We start from the raw sequence: 24,597 nt of genomic DNA, 5'->3' as shown, positions 1-24,597 counted from the left end.
GCCCTGGGAAACCGTCCATGAACTCCTAGGGTGACTGTCTCTGCTCTCTCGAAGACGGACTGGTGCCCTTTGCTGGGGGAGGGGTGTGTGGGGACCGTGCCTTCCCTGACTTCTTTTGGTCTGTATGCCCTGCGACCGAGTTTCCCTTCCCCGATTCCCCTCTTGGAGAGAGGGGGAGCCCCTGGAAACCGCCCGCCGTACCGGAGGCAGTAGGGCAAGCGACACCATTCTCCTGAAGATGGGCCGGTGCTCTTTGCCGGAAGGGGTGTGTGCGGGGACCGTGCCTTTCCAGACCCTTTCTTGTATGGATGTCTGAATGTTGGGGTCATGCCTTGCCGGTATAAAGAGGGGGTACACAGTGAATGTTAAATGTTATACATTTTGGTTTCCCGGGAAGAGCCACAGGTAAGTGGCTAGGTGTGAGTTGGAATCCCCACCAGAGCAGGCCTCTGCTGTAGGCCTCGCCTCGGCAGTTGTGTGCAAGTGTGAATGATTGGTGTGAGTGACTTGAGCGGTTGTATGCCGGAAAGCTGAGGATTGTGGGAGGTAGAGATTGTGGGTTCGGGGCACATGGTCGGAAACTTAGGGGTTGTGAGATTGGATCAAACAGTCGGTAACCTAGGGATAGCTGACCCAAGCCCTACAATCAGGAAGACTCCAGGGAAATGGGGGTCGGTGAATCCAAAAGAACTGCCGTCCTGCCAAAAGGCACCAGCGTTTTATATGTATAAAAATTATAGTCCTTCTACTTGCAAGTTTCTGGGGGGAAGAAAAGAAAAACTGAACTCAGCCCTTATGAAATTTCTACCAGGGCGCCCAATGCAACTACCGACACTGCCCTACTGGCCCTGGCTCAGATGAACATTCATTTAATGGATGACACAATGCTTAATTATTGCCAGGCACTAATAAAATGTATTAGGTCTTTTTATATAGAGCAGCCCTGCCACTCGCTGAAACCAGGAGACTGGATTTACATAGAGGTCCATCAGTGAGGAACCACCCTGGCACCGCGCTGGAAAGGCCCATACCAAGTCCTGTCAACTATCAACACTGTGAAGTGCCAAGAACTGACTGCCTGGACCCACGCTTCGCACTGCAAAAAGGCCCCTCTACCACCCACTGTGCCTTTGAATCTTGCTAAAAGAAAACAACCTCTCCACCTGAGGACATAATAAAGCCTCTAACCAAGCAAGATGATTGTGTTAGTAACCTCTCCCTTGCTGCCTCACTGCAGGACAGCTAAGTGAACTAAGACTACGGAATCTCAAAAAATAGCTTGCGAAAGCTAGCCAAAACTATCTGAAATTGAAACTTTTAATATTCCTTAGCCTCTCCTTCTTAAAGAACTTAGGGTGGGAATGGGATGTAATATTTTTTTTAAATCTTAGCCAATCAGTAGTCTCTGATTTAACCTGTACCATATTGTAATGTATCCCTATTTATTGATATTAATGCCTTCCTCCCTTTGTAAAGGTGTTTAACCAACGGATGTGGTATAATACTTCACAAAAAAGAGATGTTAGGACATCGGTGGACTGTAATTAATGCCACATTAGGGACCATTAAGTTCACGCTGTCCTTATCCAGTTTTCAATTATCTTTATATATCCAAATTGCTCTAAAGGAGCTGCCATTTGGCTAGCACAGCAAAAGACCTGGGCTTCTCCTAAAATAAGAGAAGAGATTTGACTGGATACTTGTGGAACGGGGCTAATGGTGCAGCTGTAATTTGGAATATTCACAAAAGCCAACACCATAAGGAAAAATTAGGTCAATTAAAAAAAAAGCCACTGGTCTTATTGAAACACAGCTAATGCAGGTTCAGGCTGGGGTTGGTAAATTGTATGTTATTTCTGCCCTTAGTTTTATAACCCAGGAGTTGCTGACGGAGATGGTCTTAAATCTCACTGGTGCTGGGAAGGCATTGCAGGGGGCCTTGGCATGCTCAGGATTTCCTGAATGACCAGCTAACGGCCATTCGGAGTGATCTTGAGCACCAGGCCTGGCCCACTGCCCTTACAGACACTTCAGGAGTACCATCTGATCTATGGCCATGGAGGCATACTTGGAGGTTCTCCGGGTGAAGGTGTGGATATTCACAGTGCTCCTTCCAAACATAGGGACCGGTTAGAGGGATGTGGGCTCCCACATACTAAATCCTGCCTGGTCCATGGGGAGGATGCATCTGGGATTGGGTTATTCACAGAGACATTTGGGAAATCAAGCCACCTGCTATGCCTAGCCGATTCATAGTCAGCGCTCTTGAAATAACACCCAATATTTGGCTTGGATTAGGAAACCAATGGACACTCTGGCCATTAGAACCCCCCAGCTCCAATGTATATGTAAACTCAAGCCAGGAAAAGTTGTCACTGTCCATAACAATGTTTGTTGGGAAGGTAAGGGACTGGGAACCCTCCTGACAGGAGTCATGATCTTCCAGGCTAATAACAGCTGTGTATTTGTTAAGGTCCATATTGTACACAACGCCCATTTTTACCCTCACTATGACTGCAGGCAGCCATGTTATTTATTGGCCTTTGGATAAAAAATTGCAATCAACTCTCAGGTATAAAATGCCCTTTAACTGGACAACCCTGGTACCAGACCATTTCCAAAATCTGTTTTCATTGATACCCAAGGTCCAGAAAATGTTCTGATTTATAGGGACAAATTCATATCCTTAAAAATGTATATCAGATAGAAAAAGGTGCCTTTCAGACAGCCAATAGGCTGTCTTCTTTGTGTATTAGTTGGGATTTGCTGTGTGCGGTAACCAAAATTATATGCAAACCCCATCGTATTGTTATATTGAGTGGGCTAACAGTTGTGGTGATGTTGCTTGGTTTGGGATTGTGCCTTTGTTATTGCTGTGCGTATAATTTTTTTGCTAGGCAAAGGAACAAGTGGCATTAATGATTGTTAATAAAATTTTTGATAAAAGTTGGGATGAGAAAAGGGAAAGAAAAAAGGAAGGAAAGCAATGGGCTCATGAATGTTGAAGTTTGCACCAAAGGGGGGAATTGTGGAGGAAAAATAGTCTAAGGCCTAAACTTTGGTCAAGTGAACTGTATGTGTGGCCTGGAGGAAGGAGAAAAGGGGGGCGGGGGGAGTAAAAGGAGAAAGGTAGATAGAAATCATAAAAGCAGAACTAACTGTAGAAATTATAAACGTAGAATTAATCTTTGTAACAGACTATGATTAATAGATGTCAGGTGACAGAGCAAGAAACCGCAAAGGGCAAAACTAAGAAAAACAGGAAAACTTGTTTTGCTTTATTCCTTACATAGATGTAAAACTTTAAGGAAGTATATGTAATTTTTGTGGTTTTATCCTATATAATCTCTCACATTTTATCTGTCAGGGGGGTTTGGCTGCCTTGGCTGACTCCCCCATGCATGCATGTTTGATTGATCAATAAAGAAGCCTTAGGCTGTCTGATCCAAAGTCAACAGTATGGACAATTTTCCACAAGTAGTTCCAAAGAGCAGGAGGCATAATTTTAACAATTAGAAAAAGCCACTTTAGGTAATACTGTACAGTCTATGCACATAGAGTCCTGACACACAAAGAAAAGGAATTCCACATCACTGAAGTTGCAGCACCAGCTGCCAAAGCCAGGAATTGCACTGTAGTTAGCTTATAATCTACATGCAAGACATAATGGTCTAAAACCTTTCTAGCACTACTCTAGATCTGGAATTATTCCATTGCAGATAGTCTAGCTGTTCCTTGGTATCACAGGGCAGAATTTGGCCCCTCATTTTTAGTATGTTTACACTGACTGGAGTCTGGCTTTAGTTACAAAACTAACTCAGGCTCAATTAGGAAATTAAACTGAATGACTTGTGTAAATGCTAAGAGTGAGTTCAATATTTACAGCAGTGAAGAGGAAGAGTAGCTTGTTAGATGAGCTAATGGTGACAAACTACTGATCTACTACATTTAAAAAAAAACGTTTACATAAAGTTTGGGCTCCTTACAAACTTGAGAAGTAGCTATTAAAGTGAAAAGGGAATGGGTCTAGATTGTCCAGAGAACTCCAGAAGTCAGGGAGACCAAAGCAAATATAAGGGGGAATGTGTGTGATGGCCTCCTTTCTCAGCCTTGGTATCCCACATTCTTCAGGGGAGTTATTACAGATTTTCCACTATCTCTCTTTACCAGAATTGCTACCCTGACACTTGTGTACATAGTAGTTTTGCTTTAATTATCTGCAATTTAAAACACTCCCAATCATACAATCCCACCCCCATAGAGAGAGGGAATTTCACACTCAGAGGGGAAGCAGGATCACACCCTCTATTAGGGCCAGTGATTGGTGCTTTATTTGTACATTGCAAGGTGATAAAATATTCCAGGAGCCATCTCATATCAGTCTTGTTTAACTGGATTTTCTTATAGCCTGTCAAAAGGATGCTGTACCACCACCCCTAGCTTACAGAAGAATCCACACCAGCTCCTCTTGTTGCATTGAACACAAGCACCAGACTAAGAATAATAGTGTGTTTAATATAAAGAACAGTGTAAAAATTAACTTGGTAGATACTGATGCTGAACACAGTTGCAAGGATCCTGCATAAAATGGCAGCCTTTGCCCAGCTCCCCCTTCACTGCAGCCAGTTAAGGGCTGACAGCAATAGGCTCCAGAGGGAACCTGAGGCAGGAAGTCAGAGGCAAGTGCTAGAGAACTGCAAGGAGCAGCAAATGGGAGTAGGAATGCATCCTCTATGCCTGGGCTGGGAGGCACAGGGCAGAAAGGAAGGAGAAGAAAAGTCATCATTAATTTGATGCCTAGATATGACAGGCACAGTAGAAACACCTTCGATTTTACATCATTGCGTACAGAAAATATAACTTCGGGATATGTCAGTGGGGTGGTGTTAGCCGTACCTCTGGACCACACAGCAGTGGGTTCAAGCCTCACCCAGGACTCACTCTATCCAATACAGTCGAGATACTAAACCTTCAATAATTGTTTGGGTAGAAACTAAAAGTCTCATGGCACTTTTCAGAAAGTGCAGGGTCCTGGCCAGCATTCCTCCTCAGCTAGGCAAGGTTCAGGGTTCAAAAGTTGCAGGCAAAACTCTGCCCCAGCAGTTAACTCATGGCTTTGTAAAGTGCCATGAAATAGCTAAAGTATGAAAGGAGATAAAAGCCAGCTCACAAGCCACCTCTATTCAGCTTCACTTAGGGTTCATTTCAGAATTATACCAGCATGGGCTTTTTTTGCTTAACCGTATGGTATTGGATTATGGAAATGCTTGTGGAAATGATTATTTTACTGTCTTGTTCTGTCTGATGACACAAGCAAATGTCAAAAGAGCGGCTCTTGATCTGAGTTTTGAAGAGCATGGAGCTGTATGCATGAAGCCTCACTCTCTCTTTGCCTCTACGCTGTAAAGATCTGAGCGCTTTTGAGTATGAATGGAGATTTGCTGGCGGATGTCTGCAAGCTTCTTCAGGTCTGTAAAAAGTGAAAAGTTAAATAGTTTAGACAAACTCCAGCTGATGCTTGGAAAAAAGCATGTGCACCACTTTGTATGCAAAGGTCCACGAGAGAGACTGTAGTGAGCTGGAGGAACTGAAAAAGGATTAGTGAGATTTTCAAACCTGCATGGATTTGTGTGTACCTGACTTGCGTGCATGAAGACAGAGCCTGATGCTTATGCAGGGCAGGAGATATGTATGTGATCTGACTTATACAAGTCACGTGAAGAGGAACTTGTCTGAATGGGTTTGACCAATCTGGGCCTATGCATTTCTGTGGCTGATCAATGGCTAGATCATAAAAAACTATCGCCACAAGTGACGCTGTGACCCAAAAATCTCTTGCTGCCAACTGACAGACGGCACAGGATGCAGAGTTTTTCACAGAGGTCCCCGGGGTCAGATATATGCAGCATAATTCACTACAAAATGGCCCGTGAGGTTTCCACTCACAGCCAGTAGCCATCATAATCATTGCAAAAGGCATGGACAGCTAATACTTAAGGAGTTGTGTCTCTATTAAAAATTACATTCGGAAGGCAGGTAACCAGGTGGTGACATATCTAGGACAGGTTCCTTTCAAGCAGGGGGTAATGGATGCTTGTTCCTCATGCTGGTCAAGTATGTATTGAGCAACATATGTCTCACTGGATGCCTGTTTGCATACTGAGCCAAATGCTAATCAAGAGACTGTGAAATCTTCAAGGGAGAAATTTACAAAATAGGTTGGGAGGGGGGGGAAGGGGGAAGGAGGGAGATCCAGTTTACCAGTAAGGGCAATGGATTGTTCTGATATGTCTGGGGTGCAGACAGACATGCTGGATCCTTCACCGAGGCGGCAGACGGACAGTGTGATTTGTATCACGACTGGAAGATCACAACCAACCCAGTCTGTAAAATGCTGGAAGGACTTTGCTCTCTCGAAGACAGGAAAGTCTCCAGTTAAGTAAGTCTAGGTTCTAGAATCTGTGTTAGGATTTTCTCAGCAGCCATTTGTTTCCAATACTTCTAACTTGCTGCCATTTGAATCGCAGTGCTCCAGATTATATTTCGTTAAATAACTTTTACTTGTTTTCACTATAAACACAAGTGCTGCATGTTAAGCAGAGCGGTGAGTGGAGGCGTAACTGATAAGTTGGGGTACACTGCTTCTTAGGAAGTAGCGAAGCTGAATACTGCGAGTGTCCAGTGGAATAGGGCTGGACACTCCAGGGAGACAGTCAGAGGGCCTGAGGGTGCCTATCCCCAACTTGTAGAGAGATAGCAGGGCCTAATTAGGCCTAATGGGAAGTGCTTGTATTGCCTATTGAGTTGCAGAGCTGTCCCCCCGGCAGGCACAGAGAAGGCTAGGCACCATAGGTGGTGGTCTCGGCAGAGAGGCTAAGGACTGAATGGCTCATGGAGACTGAACTCCCTATGCCCCTAGAGGAGAGGCTTTCAGGTCGGTGTGGCAGATCTGCAGGGTCTGGCATTGCTGCTACACGTGTTATACTGGTTTCTGTGAATGACTAGAAGCCTTCAGTTTCTGAAGCTGAGGGTTGGCCATGAGGCTCTCACCTTTCACTAGAATGTCTTTAAAAACAGGAAAATAAAACTTGAACATACCACAGCTAAGTGCACATGGTCAGATGAGCCCAAGGATGCCCAGCTTACAGAGGGTTTTGGTCTGCTTAGTCCAGTGGTCCCCAAACTTTTTACCCCATGTCCACACACCCACCCTGCATTCTATGGGGCCACTGCTCTGAGAGGGGGGATGCAGACAGGAGTAAGGGGGCTGAGGTTGGGATCCTGGGTGCAGGGTCAGCAGCCGGGGCCAGGAGCTGAGCAGGGTGGCACTCCCTCCCTGCCCCCCATGGTGGCTGGCCCAGGCCCCTTCAGTGCCCCCTAGGGGGGCACACCCCATAGTTTGGGGACCTGTGGTTTAGCCTCATGGACTCCAATTTCTCTTTTCCTCTTTTTTTGGTGGGGACTGGCTTACCTATATCTGTGTAGATAATGGTTTCCTCGGTGCCAGCTTTGGCTATGACTTCCCCCCTGCAAAATGAAACAATATTTATTTAGTATTTGTACTGCAGGGTCACCTAGGAGCCCGCTGGGGACCCAGACCCCATTGTGCTGGGTGTTGTACAAACACAAAACAAAAAGATGGTCCCTGCCCCCGCTAGTATACAATCTAAGAGTTAATCTAAGCGACAAGGTCATGGTCACACCCACGAGCTCTCTTGGGACTGAGGGAGCCTGAAAAGTAGAACGTTTCCCATACGGTACAGCACTTTCAGATTCTAGCACACCACGGGCACTTGGTTTTAACTAAGAAACGTGTAAAATGAATCTAAATAATAAGATTGAGAAACTGAATCAGAAGATGTTTTTAAAAATCAGCAAGCATAATACACACATTGGAAGTCATTCTGGAATGGCACTGCTTTATGAAGATTATACCTCACTAGATTCCCCTCCATAATTGTATCAGCACTTTGATGATTAACACTTGCCCTGAGTAGGTCTCGGCACTCCTGCATTCCTCACTGTGTCATTCTGCACCATTACAGTGACAGAGCAGACAACAGGTTTTTGATCTCCCTCTCCCAGAAGCCTCCTGGACATGGCACAATATCCTAAGCAATCTCCCACAATCCACCACTTTAAGGAGCTGCAGGACAGGTACTTAGAAGAACATACTATAGCAACAGAGAAGTGGATGGATGCATGCGAGTACTGCACCAAACCAGGACGGCTAGCATGAATGCATTGTACCACTTCAACTTGAAGTAAAAAAGAGTTCACATTTCAAAGGTTTAAGTTCTCTAGTAGATATAAGGCTGTACATAGCTCGTTAAGAAGTGATCCTCTGTAGACAAACCAGCATTGAATCTATAAATCTAAAAGTACTTTATATAGGGAAAAATTGTCTTTGCTGCACAGGCAAAGTTTATCTGTAGGATCAGTTTAGCATCAGATATTCTCCAGGATACTGCACATGCTGGGGGTTGACTAGCTAGTAAGTCCTTCCCATCTCAGATTCAACTCATGTGTTATTGCAAGGAACCAGGCAGGCATAGAGGGGTCTATTTTAAAGTCAGGATTAACAAACAAACCTTATTGAGCCTACACACTTCTTTTTCGCCATCTCTGCTGTTCGCTGCAATGGCATTACTATTTGCTAAGTGAAAGGGCTAAGGCACCAACAATATGATAAACAGGTTTGAGCTTTACACGAGAACTTAGAATGCAGTTTTCTAGCTGATGAGTAACATGAATGGAGTTAATTATTTGGAAGAAAAAAGATAATTATTGCCTAGAAAGGTTCTTGGTTACATATTTTTCCTGATTTATCCAAAGCTACTCAGGCTCATGGATGAAAATTACTGCTGCTTATGGAATACACTCTGACCTATCTGGTCTATGCTCCGCTAATTCTGTCTCAAAGATCAAGTTCCTTTTATTCTTCGATTAAGATGCCAAAGCCTTGTAAAGTTCTAGTTAAGGAGTTTCTAGCAGACAACTTCCAAGGTGATTCAGCTTTGGAATTAACCACATAACACACTGACTTTTCTGAACGGTGGTTTGGTTTTTAATACTCTCTCTTATACAGATAATTCTGATAAGTGTCACGTAAATGAGTAGATATCTTGTGGAATGTGATGAGATACTCAACTTGAATATATTGTTTTATCCTTCCCAAGACTATGGTATATACGCAATTGTTTTTTAACTGGATCTTTATCTCTGATCTTTAAACAAAATTAAAAATATCAGGCTAGTTAGAGAGTTGATGATGCAGAGTTCAATACACTGGGATTAGTTTTTAATCCAGGAAAAAGCTTTCAGAGTGCTAACTGCAGCTCCAGTTACATTCAGAGGAAAACTTATTTGTTATTTGGATATTGATCATCCACCCAAACCCAGTTTGTCTGGTCCAAGCAGCCATGATCTCACTGCAGTAAAAGGTTTGCTTCCCTTAAGCTTTAAAATATTTCTACCAAGCAGTAATTTTATTTTTTTAGTCTTTTTGTTGCACTTTCACTGACAGCCAAGTTACATTTTCCCTTTGTTAGAAAGGGGATGCACAAGCCCACAGGAAGTTAAATATTCTTACTATCCCCCTTTAATGGCTATTTTACAATTCTGCTGGGTATTAGCTTAAGGAACTAAGCTAATGAAAGGAGATTTCCTTAGCTGGGCACTAAAACAACTTGAAATCCACCCTATTTTTTTTTAAGTGGTGAAGTAATCCCAGTTGCTACACCTACCTCTGAATTATTCAGACAATTTCTGTGTTTTTACAATCACATTTTATCTAAAGTTCTCTGTTCCTTTTTGCTATGTAAAAAACCCACACAAAGAGCAAAGTGGCTATACACAAGGTGCTGTCAGATGCATAAAGTTAATTGTAAAAATAGAGTAGAGAACTGTGTCTCATTTTCAGCTAAAGGAATCTTAGGTGATACTTTTAAGAGTAGGTAGAAACATTTTCAGACAGAAGTGTGACAGTGTCCCTTAAAGTTTGGTTAGCAGAAAAATTCAGTTATTCTTCTCCATTTACCATGGGTTTACTACAGTGCTGTGTCCCCAGGCAACGTAAGACGCTTTCTCATCCCTAGCAGGAGATGCAGTAGCCACGTAGACTTGGTTATCAACCGCTCTGCATTCAAAGAAGGACAAGAAAAAAATTACTGTCCACATTTTTGTACACTGCAGATTATATTTGAGAAAAACAATAAACAGAAGGGAATGAAAAATTATGCCAAAGAGGTGATCTGGATTTTCCATCTTGCTGCATTTTAGGAGATTCAAAATAGCCAAAACCATAAATAATGTGAAGGTCAGCAAGGCAAAAATCCAGAGACTCAGGAAAGGAGGAATTTCTATATGCCAAGTGGACCAGATTTAATGGTCCACAGCATTTAAGCTCCCATTAATGCCAATTTAAGTCCTTTGCTCAATAGGGATGGCTGGTTGAATCACACTCAGTCTGAATCCCAACCACTGCCTACATTTCAGGATCTAGACAGTAACAGAGGAGCCAACATGCCAACTAAGTGACTAAGCAGTGCTGGGATTCAGGAGATACAGGTTCTATTCTTGACTTTCACTGACTCAGCATGATCTTGGGAAAAATCACAGTGAGCAACTCTGAGAATGAACCGCCTTCTCCCTCTCAGTGCCTCAAGCTTCCCCATCTGTGTTACTTCTCCGTGTAAAGCACTCGGAGGTGTACAGATGAAAAGTGCTTTCTCAGAGCTTGGTATCTGAGAGATTGGCACAAAGGTGTTTATATCACGACTGAAGTATTAGAGTTTTCCTATTGATGGTGGGAATTATTTGGTGCTGTGTATGGCCTATAAGATATAAGGGAGTTACATGATTCTTTCTATCCTGATACCAAAGTCCAGTTTAAAAACAAAATTCTGAGTCAGTTCAACAAGCTAAAATCCCTTTCAGGAGGAGGGAAAGGCTGTTACTTAGTTCTTACCGTCCTCTTTGCAGTAGTTCCCAGTGGGCTGGTCCAGTTGTCATATTAAAAGCCCCTGGATACACTAGCAGCTGGCAACCTTGGTTAAAAAAGAATGCCTCGGTATTATAAGATAACAAAAGAAGTTGTCATGGGGGAAGCATGGTTATCGCAGTTCAGAGCTGCAGTATCCCTGCACTACTGAAATACACACAGTCAATCAGGTAAGTTGTGTCAAAGAGCGTGGTGGCTTTGTAGGTCACTGGCCTTTAACTTCTACATTGTCTAAAGTTTGTAAGTTGCATGAGTCTAATTAAGGACAGGACAAGCCATGTGAGGGTGGGGAATTGTAGGGGGTATTGGCTTTTCATAGCTGCCAGGCAGCAGACTTGCTGTCTATCATCCTCTGGGAGCACTCCCCAGACATTATAACAGATGTGCCTTCCTCCATGGATAGAATATAGTCATCTTCAGATTTCCTGTATAGGGCCCTCTCAACTAACTCAGTGCCTCCACTTCCTGGCAACTTCAAGATCCAGGACTATTCCTCTTTATAGTCACCTCTTCATGTAACCTGTTTCCTCCAAACCCCTTTCAAAAGACAGGCCAGGGAGGAATTGGTCCAGTTCACTGTGACTCAGTGAACTGGTATCTTTCTGTCACAGCTGCCATCTTGTGCTCCAGAATCTAAGCTCTCTCTTAAAGAGGAGCAAGTCTCTTCCCCTTATGGTTGTGAAGAAAACCTTCACATTGTGCAGCAAATATTATCAGATGCTTGGACTCTGCAGACAGCCTAAAGCGACAGCCGGGAGACATGAACTACCTGATTTATCTCAACAGGTCGATGATTCTGAAAACCAATACTGACATTTTAAAATGGCAACGTTATTAACTATTTCACTGCTCATCAAAGCATGCAAGAAAGGGAAGAGAGGCTAGTAAGATCTGCATCATCCCTTTTATGTCCTGAGTCATGCAGTCCTTTCACTCCCCTTTCCCCACTCTGGCTTTTGGAGGGTGGTTTGCAGCATGTGGGGAGGTAAAGCAGGACCAATTCCCCCTAAGGCTTGGTCTACACTACCCCCCCCAATTCGAACTAAGGTACGCAACTTCAGCTACGTGAATAACGTAGCTGAAGTCGAAGTACCTTAGTTCGAACTTACCTTGGTCCACACGCGGCAGGCAGGCTCCCCCGTCGACTCCGCGGTACTCCTCTCGCCGAGCTGGAGTACCGCAGTCGACGGCAAGCACTTCCGGGTTCGACTTATCGCGTCCAGACTAGACGCGATAAGTCGAACCCAGAACTTCGATTTCCAGCCGTCGAACTAGCTGGTAAGTGTAGCCAAGGCCTAAGAGTCCTGCTTCGCCCTGCTTCCCCTAAGACAGGAACATTCCATCCTCCCCAGTAGCTGAGTGCCTGGGAATCAATCCTGGCACACAGCCGGGGGAAAAAACTGCGTGGCTGGGATTAAGGGCCGGGGGGAGAGGAAGGGGAGGGGAGGAAGTTCCTTTGAATGTATTTACTTAAAGACATCAGTATCCATAACTAGTTAGAATATGCAGAACCTCCACAAAGGGTATGTATACGCACTTATACCAAGTAAACCACAGGGAATACTTTCGTGCACTGGCTCACAGGAAAGGGTGCATGCATCAGTCTTTGATATTCTGATCTAGTCATGTAGGACCAGCACCTCCCTACTGTCTCAATGAGAGGCACTGCTCCTTTGACTAGTCAAGCAGATAGCTGTATTTTTGGACCAGAAGCTCATGAGCTCTATTCCTGACGCGATCTATGCAGTTTGTGGATAATCATGGGGTCTGACCACATGTATGCAGCTGTGGATTGAAAAGCAAGCAGCACTTTTTCTGAAGCAGTTCTGTATGGATGGGTCACCTCTCAAGTAATGGTAAGTCCCCGTTGTACAAAGTCTGGACAAGTTTACTTAGCAACACATCCTCACCTTTCTGTGTGTAGATTTGAGCAAGCTCAGCAAATCGGATGTCATAGCAGATCCCCAGTCCCACTTTACAGTATGCTGTTCCCAAAACAGAAGAGACACAAAGCAGAAGTCACTGTCATGCTGAATGCGGGAAGGGAATCTCAGGTCTCCAGCCACCAATCGTGAAAGCTCTTGTACAGTACTTTCCACCACAAGAAACAAACACTGATTTTAGACATGTGCTTTCTTCTCTGCAACCACTGTACCTGCAGTGAATTTCAGCTAGTGTTACCCAGGAAAGTGCACCAGTCTGAGAATTTTCTTTTTTTAAAATGTGGATATTGTTAGTTATTTTATGGAGTAGAAAGAGGTCCCTGTCACAACTGCCTTATCAAGCAGCTATATCCCCTTGTCATGTTATTCTTTGTTTGGTTTTATAGGTATCTTCTCAAAAATTACTGATCAATTTCTCAATGAAGCACACAGATGGGAAAGAAAAAACACAAACTACATGCACTGAGATAACAACACAGTTTTTGCTAAGAGATTTCTCCCATACACAACCATCTTGTTGCAAGAAGGAGATGACCACAGCCCAAGGGATATTAGATAATTTGGAGAGAGCTCAGTTAATGGGACACGGTAATTTTGGTGGGGATTATAGAAAGTGCAAGCATCACTTAAGGGAGCAAGTCATCTTGGGAGTGGATATAAAACAAATCACATGGGACATTCTGCTATGTTAGCCGAAAATTTGAAATCTCCACTACCATGCCATCCTCATAGGATATAATTTGCCAGGTCTAGTTCAGCACTTTGTTTATCCTTTTCCAAGCCAACTTTTGGGTGTAATGAGCCTCATATAAATGACCTAAATAAAATGAGTCCATTGTTCAAACGAATTTTGTGAACTGCCAGTATGTGCTATGGGAATACTGAACCCGCACAAAAAAGCTGCTTCAGTAATTGCTTTTCCCATTCTTTCCATTCTAGTTGGAGAGGAAATCTTACAGCAGCCTAGGCACCATCTGTGAACAGGCAGCTGGGAATTATGGAACCAGAACTCCAAACCACAAGAGCAAAGCCAGGGCTCCACAAAACCAACCTCACTCCTGTGAGATACCACTGCTATTTACAAATACAGATCATGGGATGTGCAACACTCCAAACCAGGCCCTAGAAAAATAGAATTCACCCTTTTGTTCGACTAAAGTATAAGACTTCTAGTTATACAAACTTACAATCATCATCTTTAATGAATGGAACCAACATGATACATGTCTATCGCTGCCCAGATCATTTTGTTTGGATGTTGCATCTCTTTCCACCACGCTCTGTCTTTGTCTTTTTAAATCATAGATTTGACTATGGGTAAACTTTTCAAGAAGTGTCTGGGAGATTTAGGAGCCATTGACTCCCAATGAGATAGGCTCCTTCACTTGATAACAGGACTTTGGTGCTTTTGAAAAATGCACTCTCTAACTTCCTCTGTTTGTCAAATGCCGTAGCACGCTTTGACATAAATACTACTACTATGGTGGAAAAAACAATATCAAGATGGTGGTTGCTGTCATTTTATTAGGGCCCATTAGAAAGATAACTGATTCTCTTATACTCACGAGTATCAAACATGGAGAAACTGTCCCCTGGGCTCAGAGTTTCTGACTCCTGGAACCGGATTTTCCCAGGAACGTTAATGTCAAATAAATGAATCTGTTTCAAAAATAACCCAAGACACTCCTTACAAATTATTCAGCACAATGATATTAACAAGGATTTCTCCCTACTGTGTATGAGCCTATATTAAACTTATGGATCCTCTAGCCCAGTGGCTCTCAAACTTTCCAGACTACTGTACCGCTTTCAGGATTCTGATTTCTCTTGTGTACCCCCAAGCTTCACCTCCCTTAAAATCTACTTGCTTACAAAAGCGTCATAGCACTCTATTACTGAAAAATTGCTTATTTTCTCATGTTTACCATATAATTATAAAATACATCAATTGGAATATAAATATTGTACTTACATTTCAGCATATAGTATATAGAGCAGTATAAACAAGTCATTGTATGAAAGTTTAGTTGGAACCAACTTTGTTAGTGCTTTTTATGTAGCCTGTTGTAAAACAAAGCAAATATCTAGAGGAGTTGAAGTATCCCCTGGAAGACCTCTGCAAACCTCCAGGGGTACATGTATCCCTGGTTGAGAACCACTGCTCTGACCTATTTTATTATCCTAGACCAGGGCCTTATCAGAATCACAATCAAATATTCTTTTAGATGTAATTAATATTTTGGGACTGTGGCAAGATTTTTTAACTCAAAAGCCTGTCCTGGATTTGTGTATAAGTTTCCTAAACTATTTGAAAAAATAGTTGTGCCTTTTAAATAATGTGCACCAGTTAATCCATATGCCCATTTTTTATACTGCTTACTAGATAAAATGAAAAGTCTCTGGTGTGATGCAGTAATAGAAACTATGTAAAACTAGCTAAAGACATAACGAATAAAAAAGAACTCCTATCGGGGCTCTCTAACTTGTTCATGAAAAGAGTCATTCAGAAATAGCAGTAGGATTTTATATACTCTGTTCATCATAGAAATGGAGGGCTAGAAGGGACATCAACAGGCCATCTAGTCCATCCTTCCATGCTGAAGCAGGATTAATTATACCTAGGCCAGGGGTTCTCAAACTTCATTGCACCACGACCCCCTTCTCACAACAAAAATTACTACACGACCCCAGGAGGGGGGACCCTCAGGCTTTGGCCCTAGGCAGTGGGGCTCGGGCTTCAGCCCCGGATCCCAGCAAGTCTAAGCCAGTCCTGGTGACCTCATTCAAAGGGGGATGGGACAAGTATATGTCTAACTTATTCCTAAAAATCTTCAAAGATGGGGATTCCATAACCTCCCTAGGCAACCTGTTCCTCTATTTAACTATCCTTACTAGTTTCTGTCTTCACTCATTTATACTAGACTAGATTAGATGAGCTACCTTCCAAAGGAATATGTACATATTAAAAGACATTTAAATTACCCTGACATTGAAGTTGTAAGTAAAATCTGAGAGCTTAGTTCAAAGAGAAGGATAATTATCTTTCTGATAACATGGTCTTAACCCCAATCCTGCAAAACTTACCCAGGCAAGTGACTTTCCACAGTCAAGAAGTTCCACCAAACTCATTCTGACTAGTCACATGCACAAGTGATTGCAGAACTGGCAATTTTGCCCCAAAAAGCTTAAACCGGCTCTGCCTCTACCTAGCAAAAGTGGGGGTGGTCCAACCTTGAGGTGGGCCTCATGCTACACAAGTATTAAATAATTAAAAAATAATGGTCCAGTACAAATCCAACTGTACAAACATTCCCAACACCTGCAAAAAAAATAATGAAGATAAGAAAATAACTTTAAAGTGACATCATCTAACAAGGTAGCCCAAGTGCAGCAGTCATGTTGTATTGGGTTACAAAATAGGTGAGCGGTTGAATACTAGACCTAGCTGAATAGAGCCTTACTGTTCAGTGTGATAATGTTTGCGCGCCTCTTGTTCACTATTCATAAGAAAATGATATTCTTCACACAAGTGTTTGGTCAACGGGTGCTTTTCAGACAAACACGTGTATTCTCATGGGAGCTGAGGTGTCTGTGTGCAAGCAAGGGGATCTATTATTTGCTATTGTCCTGTATAGAAAGTTTCTACCATCCAATCAGGGAGCAGACAATACACAAGTATGACTTGGGTGACCCATCGCTCACCACAGACAGCAGAGAGCGGAAGCAAACAGCTTGTGAACAACCCAGCAGATTAAATTTGTTGACAAACTCTTCGTAATTGTTCACCAAATAGTGAAGAAGAACATAAAAATCCAAACTTCTATGAACACAAAAAAGCTAAATTAATCCAAAAATGTATTTACAACAAATAGTTATAGTAACAGCAAAAATAGTGACAGCATGGGTTTGTAGATAGAGCAATGGAATGAGAGGCAGGAGACATACGGTAAAATCCTGACCCAACTGAAATCAATGGAAATTTTGCCATTGACATCAGCGTGAACCCCAGTTCTAACACTGATTTGCCATGGCACACTGGGCAAGCTAATTAACCTTTCTGCCCCTCACCTACCTCATCTGTAAAACAAACTTATTACCCATCCCCCCTTTAAAGTTCTTTTAGATCCTCAGATCCTACATTATATATGAGCCGGAAACTATAGTACAACATATTCTCATAACTACCACCTCTTTTGTTCCTCATATTCAATTTTGAAATCTGTGGATGGTGGGTTCCTATTAGAAACCTAGATGTAGACTTAAAAAGAAAGCAGCTATCACTTCTGCACAACACAGCCAAATATCAGTCACAGTCACATCAAGAGAAACCCACTGATAACAAAATGCCTCTATCTTTTCTCACCTTTCTGTGCTTAGCCAACATAGCACCATCCGGTCCAAAAACAGTACATGTGTTATACAACTTCCCAGCATCCTCCTCTGGAATGGATCCTTTATTAGGAAGAGAAGACAGATTTCCAACAGTTACATATAGTGACGATCCAGCTACACAAATAAGGAAACAATGCTTGTGCTGCTCCCAAACTAAGACCTGAATTTAAACTCAGAAGACAAACACTAACAAAAAAGCTACCTCCAATGAGGTAGATGCCACACTCCTTTGCAACTTCTGAGAGCTTCTGTGTGGATTCTCCAGGGATTTTCTCTGCATATTCAGCAAAATATTTAGTACCATAGGGAGAGTTAAAGCATTCCTAGAAGTGGAAAACAAAGAAACAAAATTAAAATCTGAAAGCACCCCTGGAAGGTGTGGCCTTTGAAACCTCTCTATCTAGGTACTTAAATGGCCCTCATCAACATAATATCTGAGAACCTATGAGATTACTCATAAGCTAATAGACAGGCCAGAGGAAGACTAACAATTGGCACCAACTCTGATAATCGTTTAATGTGAACAATTTTGCACTGGAAACTGAAGAGATAGCAGCAGCTCATTTAACAAAGGTCAAACAGATGGTAACAATTTTTGCTTATTTACCAATCTGGTAACAATCTGAATCAGCATCCTTGAGTTGAAATATCCATCTCCTGTTACTGTTACGCTGAGCTATCTGGTCCCCCCAATGGCTGGTTTGAAAAGTTATGGTTGAAGAGCCCATCAGTACTGCAGAATTTGTGGCTGTGCATAGCCCATGTTCTAAAGAGTTATTTTCAAACACAAGTTATTTTCTAAGGTGTTTTTCCTTCCTCTAGGCCTTCCAAAGCAATCTGTTAAATACTATTTGCCCAATACAGCACTAAAGTCCACTAGAAGGGGTGTAGGACTGATGAAAGTGGTCTTGCTGTGTAAGCACAAGACTGGGAGTCAGCCATCAGTTCCCTGCCCACCTCTGCACAGAATTACTATGTGAACCTGAGACAGTCCCTTCAGTTCTCTGTGTACCAGTTTCCCCACCTGTGAAGAAAAAAAAAAGGGGGGGGGGGAATAATACATCTTGCCTACTTCCCAGTGGTACTGTGAGGCTTAATTCAATTACATTTGTACAATGCTTTGAGCTTGTCAGACAACTGATGAGCAATTAAGGCCAGATCTACACTACAGATCTATATTGGTATAACTATGTCGTTCAGGAGTGTGAAAAATCCACACCCTTGAGCGACATAGTTATACTGACCTAACCCCCGCATATAGACAGCGGTACGTGGACAGGAGAGCTTCTTCCATCGACACAGCTACTGCCTTTTGAGGAGGTGGATTAACTACGTCGATGGAAGATGCTCTCCCGTCAACAAAGTAGCATCTTCACGTACAGTGCTATAGCAGTGCAGCTGCACCAATGTAGCTACACTGCTACAGTGCTGTACAGAAAGACAAGCCCACAGAGAGCTACTCTCTCTTACACATTCATTTTAAAGAAATTCATCCGGTGTTCTTGGCATTTGCACACATGCAAAACTAGCAAACAATTGGTAACCTCAGTGTAGGAGGCCAAATACAGCAAAATCAAAGGTCATATTTGTTATGTGAGAGCTGCATTGGCACAACTGAGCAGGGAAATTTGCCTGTAACACTTACTCTCCCAATAATTAAAAAGTTAGATTTAGAGTCCACTCTGCCAAGAACTTTGTACTGTTGAGTCATGCATTGCACAGCAGAGGATTAACCAATAGGCCTTGTAAGAGAAAAAAGCTCACAGATGCATTAGAAAAGTCATCTCTGCAAGTGCAGTCACTTAGGCTATCCATACTACAGCCCATGTCGGCATAAGTTATGTCGATCAGAGCTGTGAATAAATCACGCCCCGAGCAATATACGTTACACTGACATCAATGCTCGTGTGAACAGGGCTATGTCAATGGGAGAGCTTCTCCTACTGACATAGCTTCTGCCGCTCAAAGAGATGGGGTTTTTTATGCCGACGGGAGAGCTCTCCCCCATCGGCACCAAGCGTCTTCACCAGACGTGCTTCAGCGGCGCAGCTGTACACATAGACATGGCCTTAAGTGAAGAACAAAAGAAGGCAAAAGAACGGGTAAGAGGATACAAATTAGAAAGATCAGGAGCCATTGGATCAATAAGAAAGAAAAAAAAAAAAAGAGTTCAAGCACAGGAAGGTGAAATATCTGGATCAGAACACATTTCACTAGCTGGATGCAAATCTCAAAACCTATTTTCAACTGTATATTCTTCCTGGGAGCAAAGACACAGCTCTCATGTTTTAAAAGGCATTTTTTGTACGAATGTTAGGGCCAGGAAATTCTGCAATTAAGGAGCCACAGGAAAGATCTGAATCCATTTGGTTTTACTTCTTCATTCTGAGCGTGCATTTGGAGAGAGGAGCAAAAGGGAATGTGAGACAGAATCATGGGAATCCCATGTTCTCCCACCTGTGTAGAAATATTCTTCTGTTGGAGAATCACCTTACCTCTCTGCTGCTGCACCAGCAGAAGTAGCAGAGTGACAAAAAGAAAAACAGAAAAGAAAAAGAACAAAAAGGTCCAGGTTCTCATCTTGACTACACCATTATCCATCCATAGTAAATTGATTTAAGTTAATGGAGTTACTCTGGATTTAAATCAGTTTAACAGAGATCAGAATCTGGCCCCATGTAAAGAAGACCTGCTAGTTCCAGCCAACTCTCGTTGTACGCTTAAGTTTCTTACATGTGACATTAACACCTAACAAGGCTCATTATTATTTAACTCTATTACGTCAGAGAACCTTAGCATACCTGGAATGAGAAAGAAATTAGTACTTGACCAATACAAGGCTATGTTTACACTTAAACCGCTGCAGCTGCACCACTATAGTGCTTAAGTGTAGACACTACAGTGACAGGAGGGGTTCTCCTATTGCTGAAGTTAATCCATCTCCCCGAGAGGCTGTAGCTACAACGATGGGAGAATTCTTCTGTCTACACTGGGGATTAGGTTACCTTAACTACGTCGCTCAAGGGGGTGGATTTTTCACACCCCATAACAACGTAGCTGGGTGCAGGGTTGGCCCAAGAAAACGGGTTTCTGTGGGTGGGGGCATAGTAGTTTTTGAGGAGATTTGGTCAATACTCACAGGCAGAGCCACAACTTTTGCTCCTTGTGCTGTTGCTTTTCTTATCAATCCACAAGCTTTGTTCAGATTATCTGATTTGACAGCAGATACATGAAGTTGGATTAGTGCTAGACGGAAGTCTAAAGACAGAGAAGACAAATAATTAGTCAATGCAGCTTTGCTAAAACACTTCTAAATTAGAGCTTTTTAAAAGGAGTTGAATAATAAAATTTGCACCTATCCTGATGTACATAATTACTATACAGACCACTTCCAAATAAGTGTGGGGAGGATCTTGCAGCGGCCTCTGGAGAACTACTGTACCAAGAGGAGTACATTCATGTGAGTGATAGCCAGCTCTTCCAATAGGTAGGAGCTGCACAGCACCAAGACTTCTGTCAGTTTAACAACCATAAACTCAAATGCTAATTCAAAGTGGACAGACCTGTAGGAAAGAACCCACTAAACACTGGACCACTCTCTGTCCAAGTTCTCAAGCAAAATCCTGTATAAGGAATGGGGAGATTTTAAGTGCATGAGTCCAAAAATGAGTTTAATAGTGTTTGCGGCATTGCTATAGCTGTTTCAGTCCCAGGATGAGAGAGACAAGGTGGGTGAGGAAATATCTTTTATTGGACCAACTTCTGCTGGTGAAAGAGACAATCTTTCAACTCCACAGAACTCTTCTTCAGGTACAGGAAAGTTACACATATCGCAATAAATCATTCAAAATGAAGTGGGCAATTGTTTCTTGCAACATGTGTTAGCTTCTTATGCGTAACAATCTGTTCCCACCTTGTATTTAGCTCTGACACACTGAGTACCTTTCCCAAACCTGAAGAAAAGCTCAGTGGAGTCTGAAAGCTTGTCTCTCTCACCAATAGAAGTTGGTCCAATAAAAGATATTACCTCACTTGCCTTGTCTATTTCAGTTTAACAGTGGTCAGATACCAATCCTAATGGTGTTTTTCTTGTCTTTTCTATCCATTTCACATCCATTGGTCTCTTCTGAGTATGCTTCTTCCCCCTCAACCTACCTCCTACCTTCTCTGCTTAAGAATTACCTTTTGGGAACACATCAGCTAAACTGGCATTGCATACCGCAGGACAGTGATAGTGAACCATTATTTTGGGCTAAACACAAACTCTTACACAAAATTAATGGCTCTTTCCTCCTTTCATCCCTGGCAAAATTAATGCAAAAACATATCTAACAGTAAAGATAACGCATTTACAATTCAGTTATACCCCTATCAGGACAGAAGATTGACCCAGGAGTTACACAGCAATGTTAGTTTGTGTAGTGGGCAAGCAGAACTGTGCTTGTTTGAACTTCTACTAGATGATACCTTGGCAGAGTCCTCTGAATTATATGGACTTTATTTACTGTGCTTTTTTCTAGCCCAGCAGACACTCCGCAAAGCCACTCCTTAATCACGTGTTATGAGGAGTTCATTAGCTTCCTTTAGAACGCCTTCCACCATTAGCTTGAGTGTCAGAACAACCCAGGCTTCAGAAAAACATTTGTCCAGCCTACCGATAATAAAAATGCCCACAAACATTGCAAGGAAACAGACCAGAACCAGGAGAAGAAAAATACCCCCTCCATAGTGGAAGAATGGCCCCAACCCCCTCCATAGTGGGAGATAAGTACAGGGTCAGGAATGAGCAATGATAAACCTCACTTCACAAAGGTGAGAGAGAGCAAAAACTGGTCCCAGAGAAGAGAGGACTGGGCTAAGAAGAGTCAGGCCTGGTCTACACCTAAAACTTAGGTCACCCTAGCTACATTGCTCAGAAATGCGAAAAATTCACACCCTTGAAAGACACAGTTAATCTGATCTAAGCCCTGGTATAAATACTGGCCTGGTCTACACCTAAAACTTAGGTTGACCTAGCTAAAACACTCTGGCCCCTGCGCCACATAGGCCATGTCTACACAAGCGCTTATGTCAGCAAAACTTTTGTCGCTCAGGGCTGAAAAACACCCCCTTGAGTGACATAAGTTTTGCCAGCATAAGCGCTTGTGTGCACAGTGCTATGTCGGTGGGAGACACTCTCGTTGAGCTGGTGTTATGTCATGTTGATGGAAGAGCTCTCTCTCATCGGCATAACATGGCTACATAAGCGCTCTTACCACGGCACAGCTATATCGGTACCGCTGTGAGCTTGTAAGTGTAGACATGGCCTTACTTAGAATTGTAGAATATCAGGGTTGGAAGGGACCTCAGGAGGTCATCTAGTCCAACCCCCTGCTCAAAGCAGGACCAATCTCCAACTAAATCTTAGGTCGAACAAACCACTGCTGTAGATGCAGCTAGGAATTCTTCCACTGACCTAATTGCTGTCTCTTGGAGAAGGGGATTTGTTACAGCGATGGAAAAAACCTCTTTTGTTGCTATAGTTTGTATGCTACAGTGGCAGAGCTCAGGCAGTGCTGCCGCTGAAGCGCTTTTAGTATAGACATACCCACCCTTAGGTCAACGGAAGAATTCTTTCATTGACCTCACTACCACTTCTTGAGGGGGTGGATTTACTACAGCAACAGAAAAACCCTGTCATTGCGGAAAGTGTCTGTGCTGCTTGTAATGTAACATACCTTCAGTCAAAGACCTTATTCCACTTTTAGTCACCCATTAGTAGCCCAGCTCATAAGTGCTAAAGGTCAAGCAAATGATAAAATCCTCACTATGCCACAGTTCACACTGGAGACTGTTTTAATATTTGGTTTACTGAGTAAATAAAACTTCAATGAAATTTTAAACAGACATGAAAGCATCCGATCTCAGAGTCTGTTTACCAATGGCAAGAATTTGTGGTGTTCTAAACTCCTCTCCCTTCCTCTGAACATTCAGAGAACAATTTTAGAAAATTTGCTCACTGAAATAAAAACAGACTTTATACCTGAATATAATCTCAATTATTCAGACAGAACAACAGAGAGAGCAAGAGCGCGCAAGAGAGAGTGTGCACAGTACAGAAATTGAATAGCCTGGCATGGTGTTTAAATGCCAAACTGTGAAACACTGGGCAAGTCACTTGAGTTAACCTCTCTGTGCCTTCAGTTTCTCAGTTTGTGAAATGGGGATAATGAAGCTTACCCACATCACTAAGAGTTATGAGACTACATAAATTAATGTTCTTAAGCACACTGAGATCTTTAGATGGAAAACTAATAGAAGAACAGAGAATTATATTAATTTTCTAGGTCTGCTTTTAGTATGTCCTGGCATTTACAGAAAATACACTGCAAGAAATCATTAGGGATGGATTCAGGTCTCCAGGCACGTAGACTGCTCAGCTGATGGCAAAAGCCAACACTACTTCATCTTTGCATCACTACAAAGCATCCTTGAGCTTTTTGAAAGATCAGAAGCTAAATAAATTTGAGATCAAGTCTTTGAAAACATGTCATGTTCAGAACTACCAATATATAGCCCAATAACCTTCTACCGCTCTGTTGCTAAGTGCAGATTGCACAAGCCTGCTTAATCCTGTGTGCCTTTAATATTTCACAAACCTTAGTTTAACAGTCTGTGAAATGGTTTGAAGGCTTTTAAAATTATCAACATCTAACACACCTGATCAGATTATCAGACAATCTAGTTCAGGATCCTGCCTTTGGCAGCATCCAACATCCCATACAACTGAAAGTAAAGTATAAGAACTTGGTGTGAAAGGAAGAGAACACAATGAGACTCAGGTAGACTATAGACTCACAGACCCACTTTCCCTTTCCCACCACAGAGCTGACTGTGGTCTACCAGGGAAGAGAAGAGGAAAAAGTACCATAGACGGCAGGCTGAGAGACAGAGGGGGGCAGCTGCTGGAGTAGGAAACCAGGAGCCCCATGGCAGGGGGGAGGGAGGGAAAGGAGGTTGGGGGCAGCAGGCTGGGGGGGGGGGGAGGGGGGCGGCGGGGGAGCAGGAACCCCATGGGGGGAAGAAGGTTGGGGGCAGCAGGCATAGGAGGGAGGTGCTGTGGGGGAGCAGGAGGCCAGGAGCCCCATGCGGGGAAGGAGGTTGGGAGACAGCAGGCGGAGGGGGGAGGTGCTATGGGGGAAGCAGGAAGCCAGGAGCCCCATGGGGGGCAGCAGGCGGAGGGGGGGGGGGCGAGGGGGGGGGGGAAAGAGGGAGAGCCGC

The 24,597-nt window shown here is 43.0% G+C and overlaps 1 protein-coding gene across 1 annotated transcript in view; it reads right to left on the bottom strand.

Annotated features, from left to right (window-relative positions):
* Nucleotides 1–5,270: 5,270 nt before the first annotated feature.
* Nucleotides 5,271–24,597, bottom strand: part of NIT2 (nitrilase family member 2) — a 20,226-nt gene continuing 899 nt past the window's right edge. The window contains exons 2-10 of the mRNA XM_034790044.1: nt 20,477–20,595; nt 17,540–17,660; nt 17,309–17,397; nt 14,511–14,604; nt 12,913–12,987; nt 10,970–11,048; nt 10,040–10,138; nt 7,472–7,527; nt 5,271–5,470 (exon numbers count right to left, since the gene is read on the bottom strand). Of these exons, the coding sequence (XP_034645935.1) occupies nt 5,379–5,470; nt 7,472–7,527; nt 10,040–10,138; nt 10,970–11,048; nt 12,913–12,987; nt 14,511–14,604; nt 17,309–17,397; nt 17,540–17,660; nt 20,477–20,595 (824 nt within the window). The 3' untranslated portion in view covers nt 5,271–5,378. The remainder of the gene's footprint in view (nt 5,471–7,471; nt 7,528–10,039; nt 10,139–10,969; nt 11,049–12,912; nt 12,988–14,510; nt 14,605–17,308; nt 17,398–17,539; nt 17,661–20,476; nt 20,596–24,597) is intronic.

Source organism: Trachemys scripta, chromosome 1 (assembly GCF_013100865.1).
Source record: "Trachemys scripta elegans isolate TJP31775 chromosome 1, CAS_Tse_1.0, whole genome shotgun sequence".
In the NCBI taxonomy this organism is placed as follows: Eukaryota; Metazoa; Chordata; order Testudines; family Emydidae; genus Trachemys; species Trachemys scripta.
This window is presented reverse-complemented; position numbering and strand designations above follow the sequence as displayed.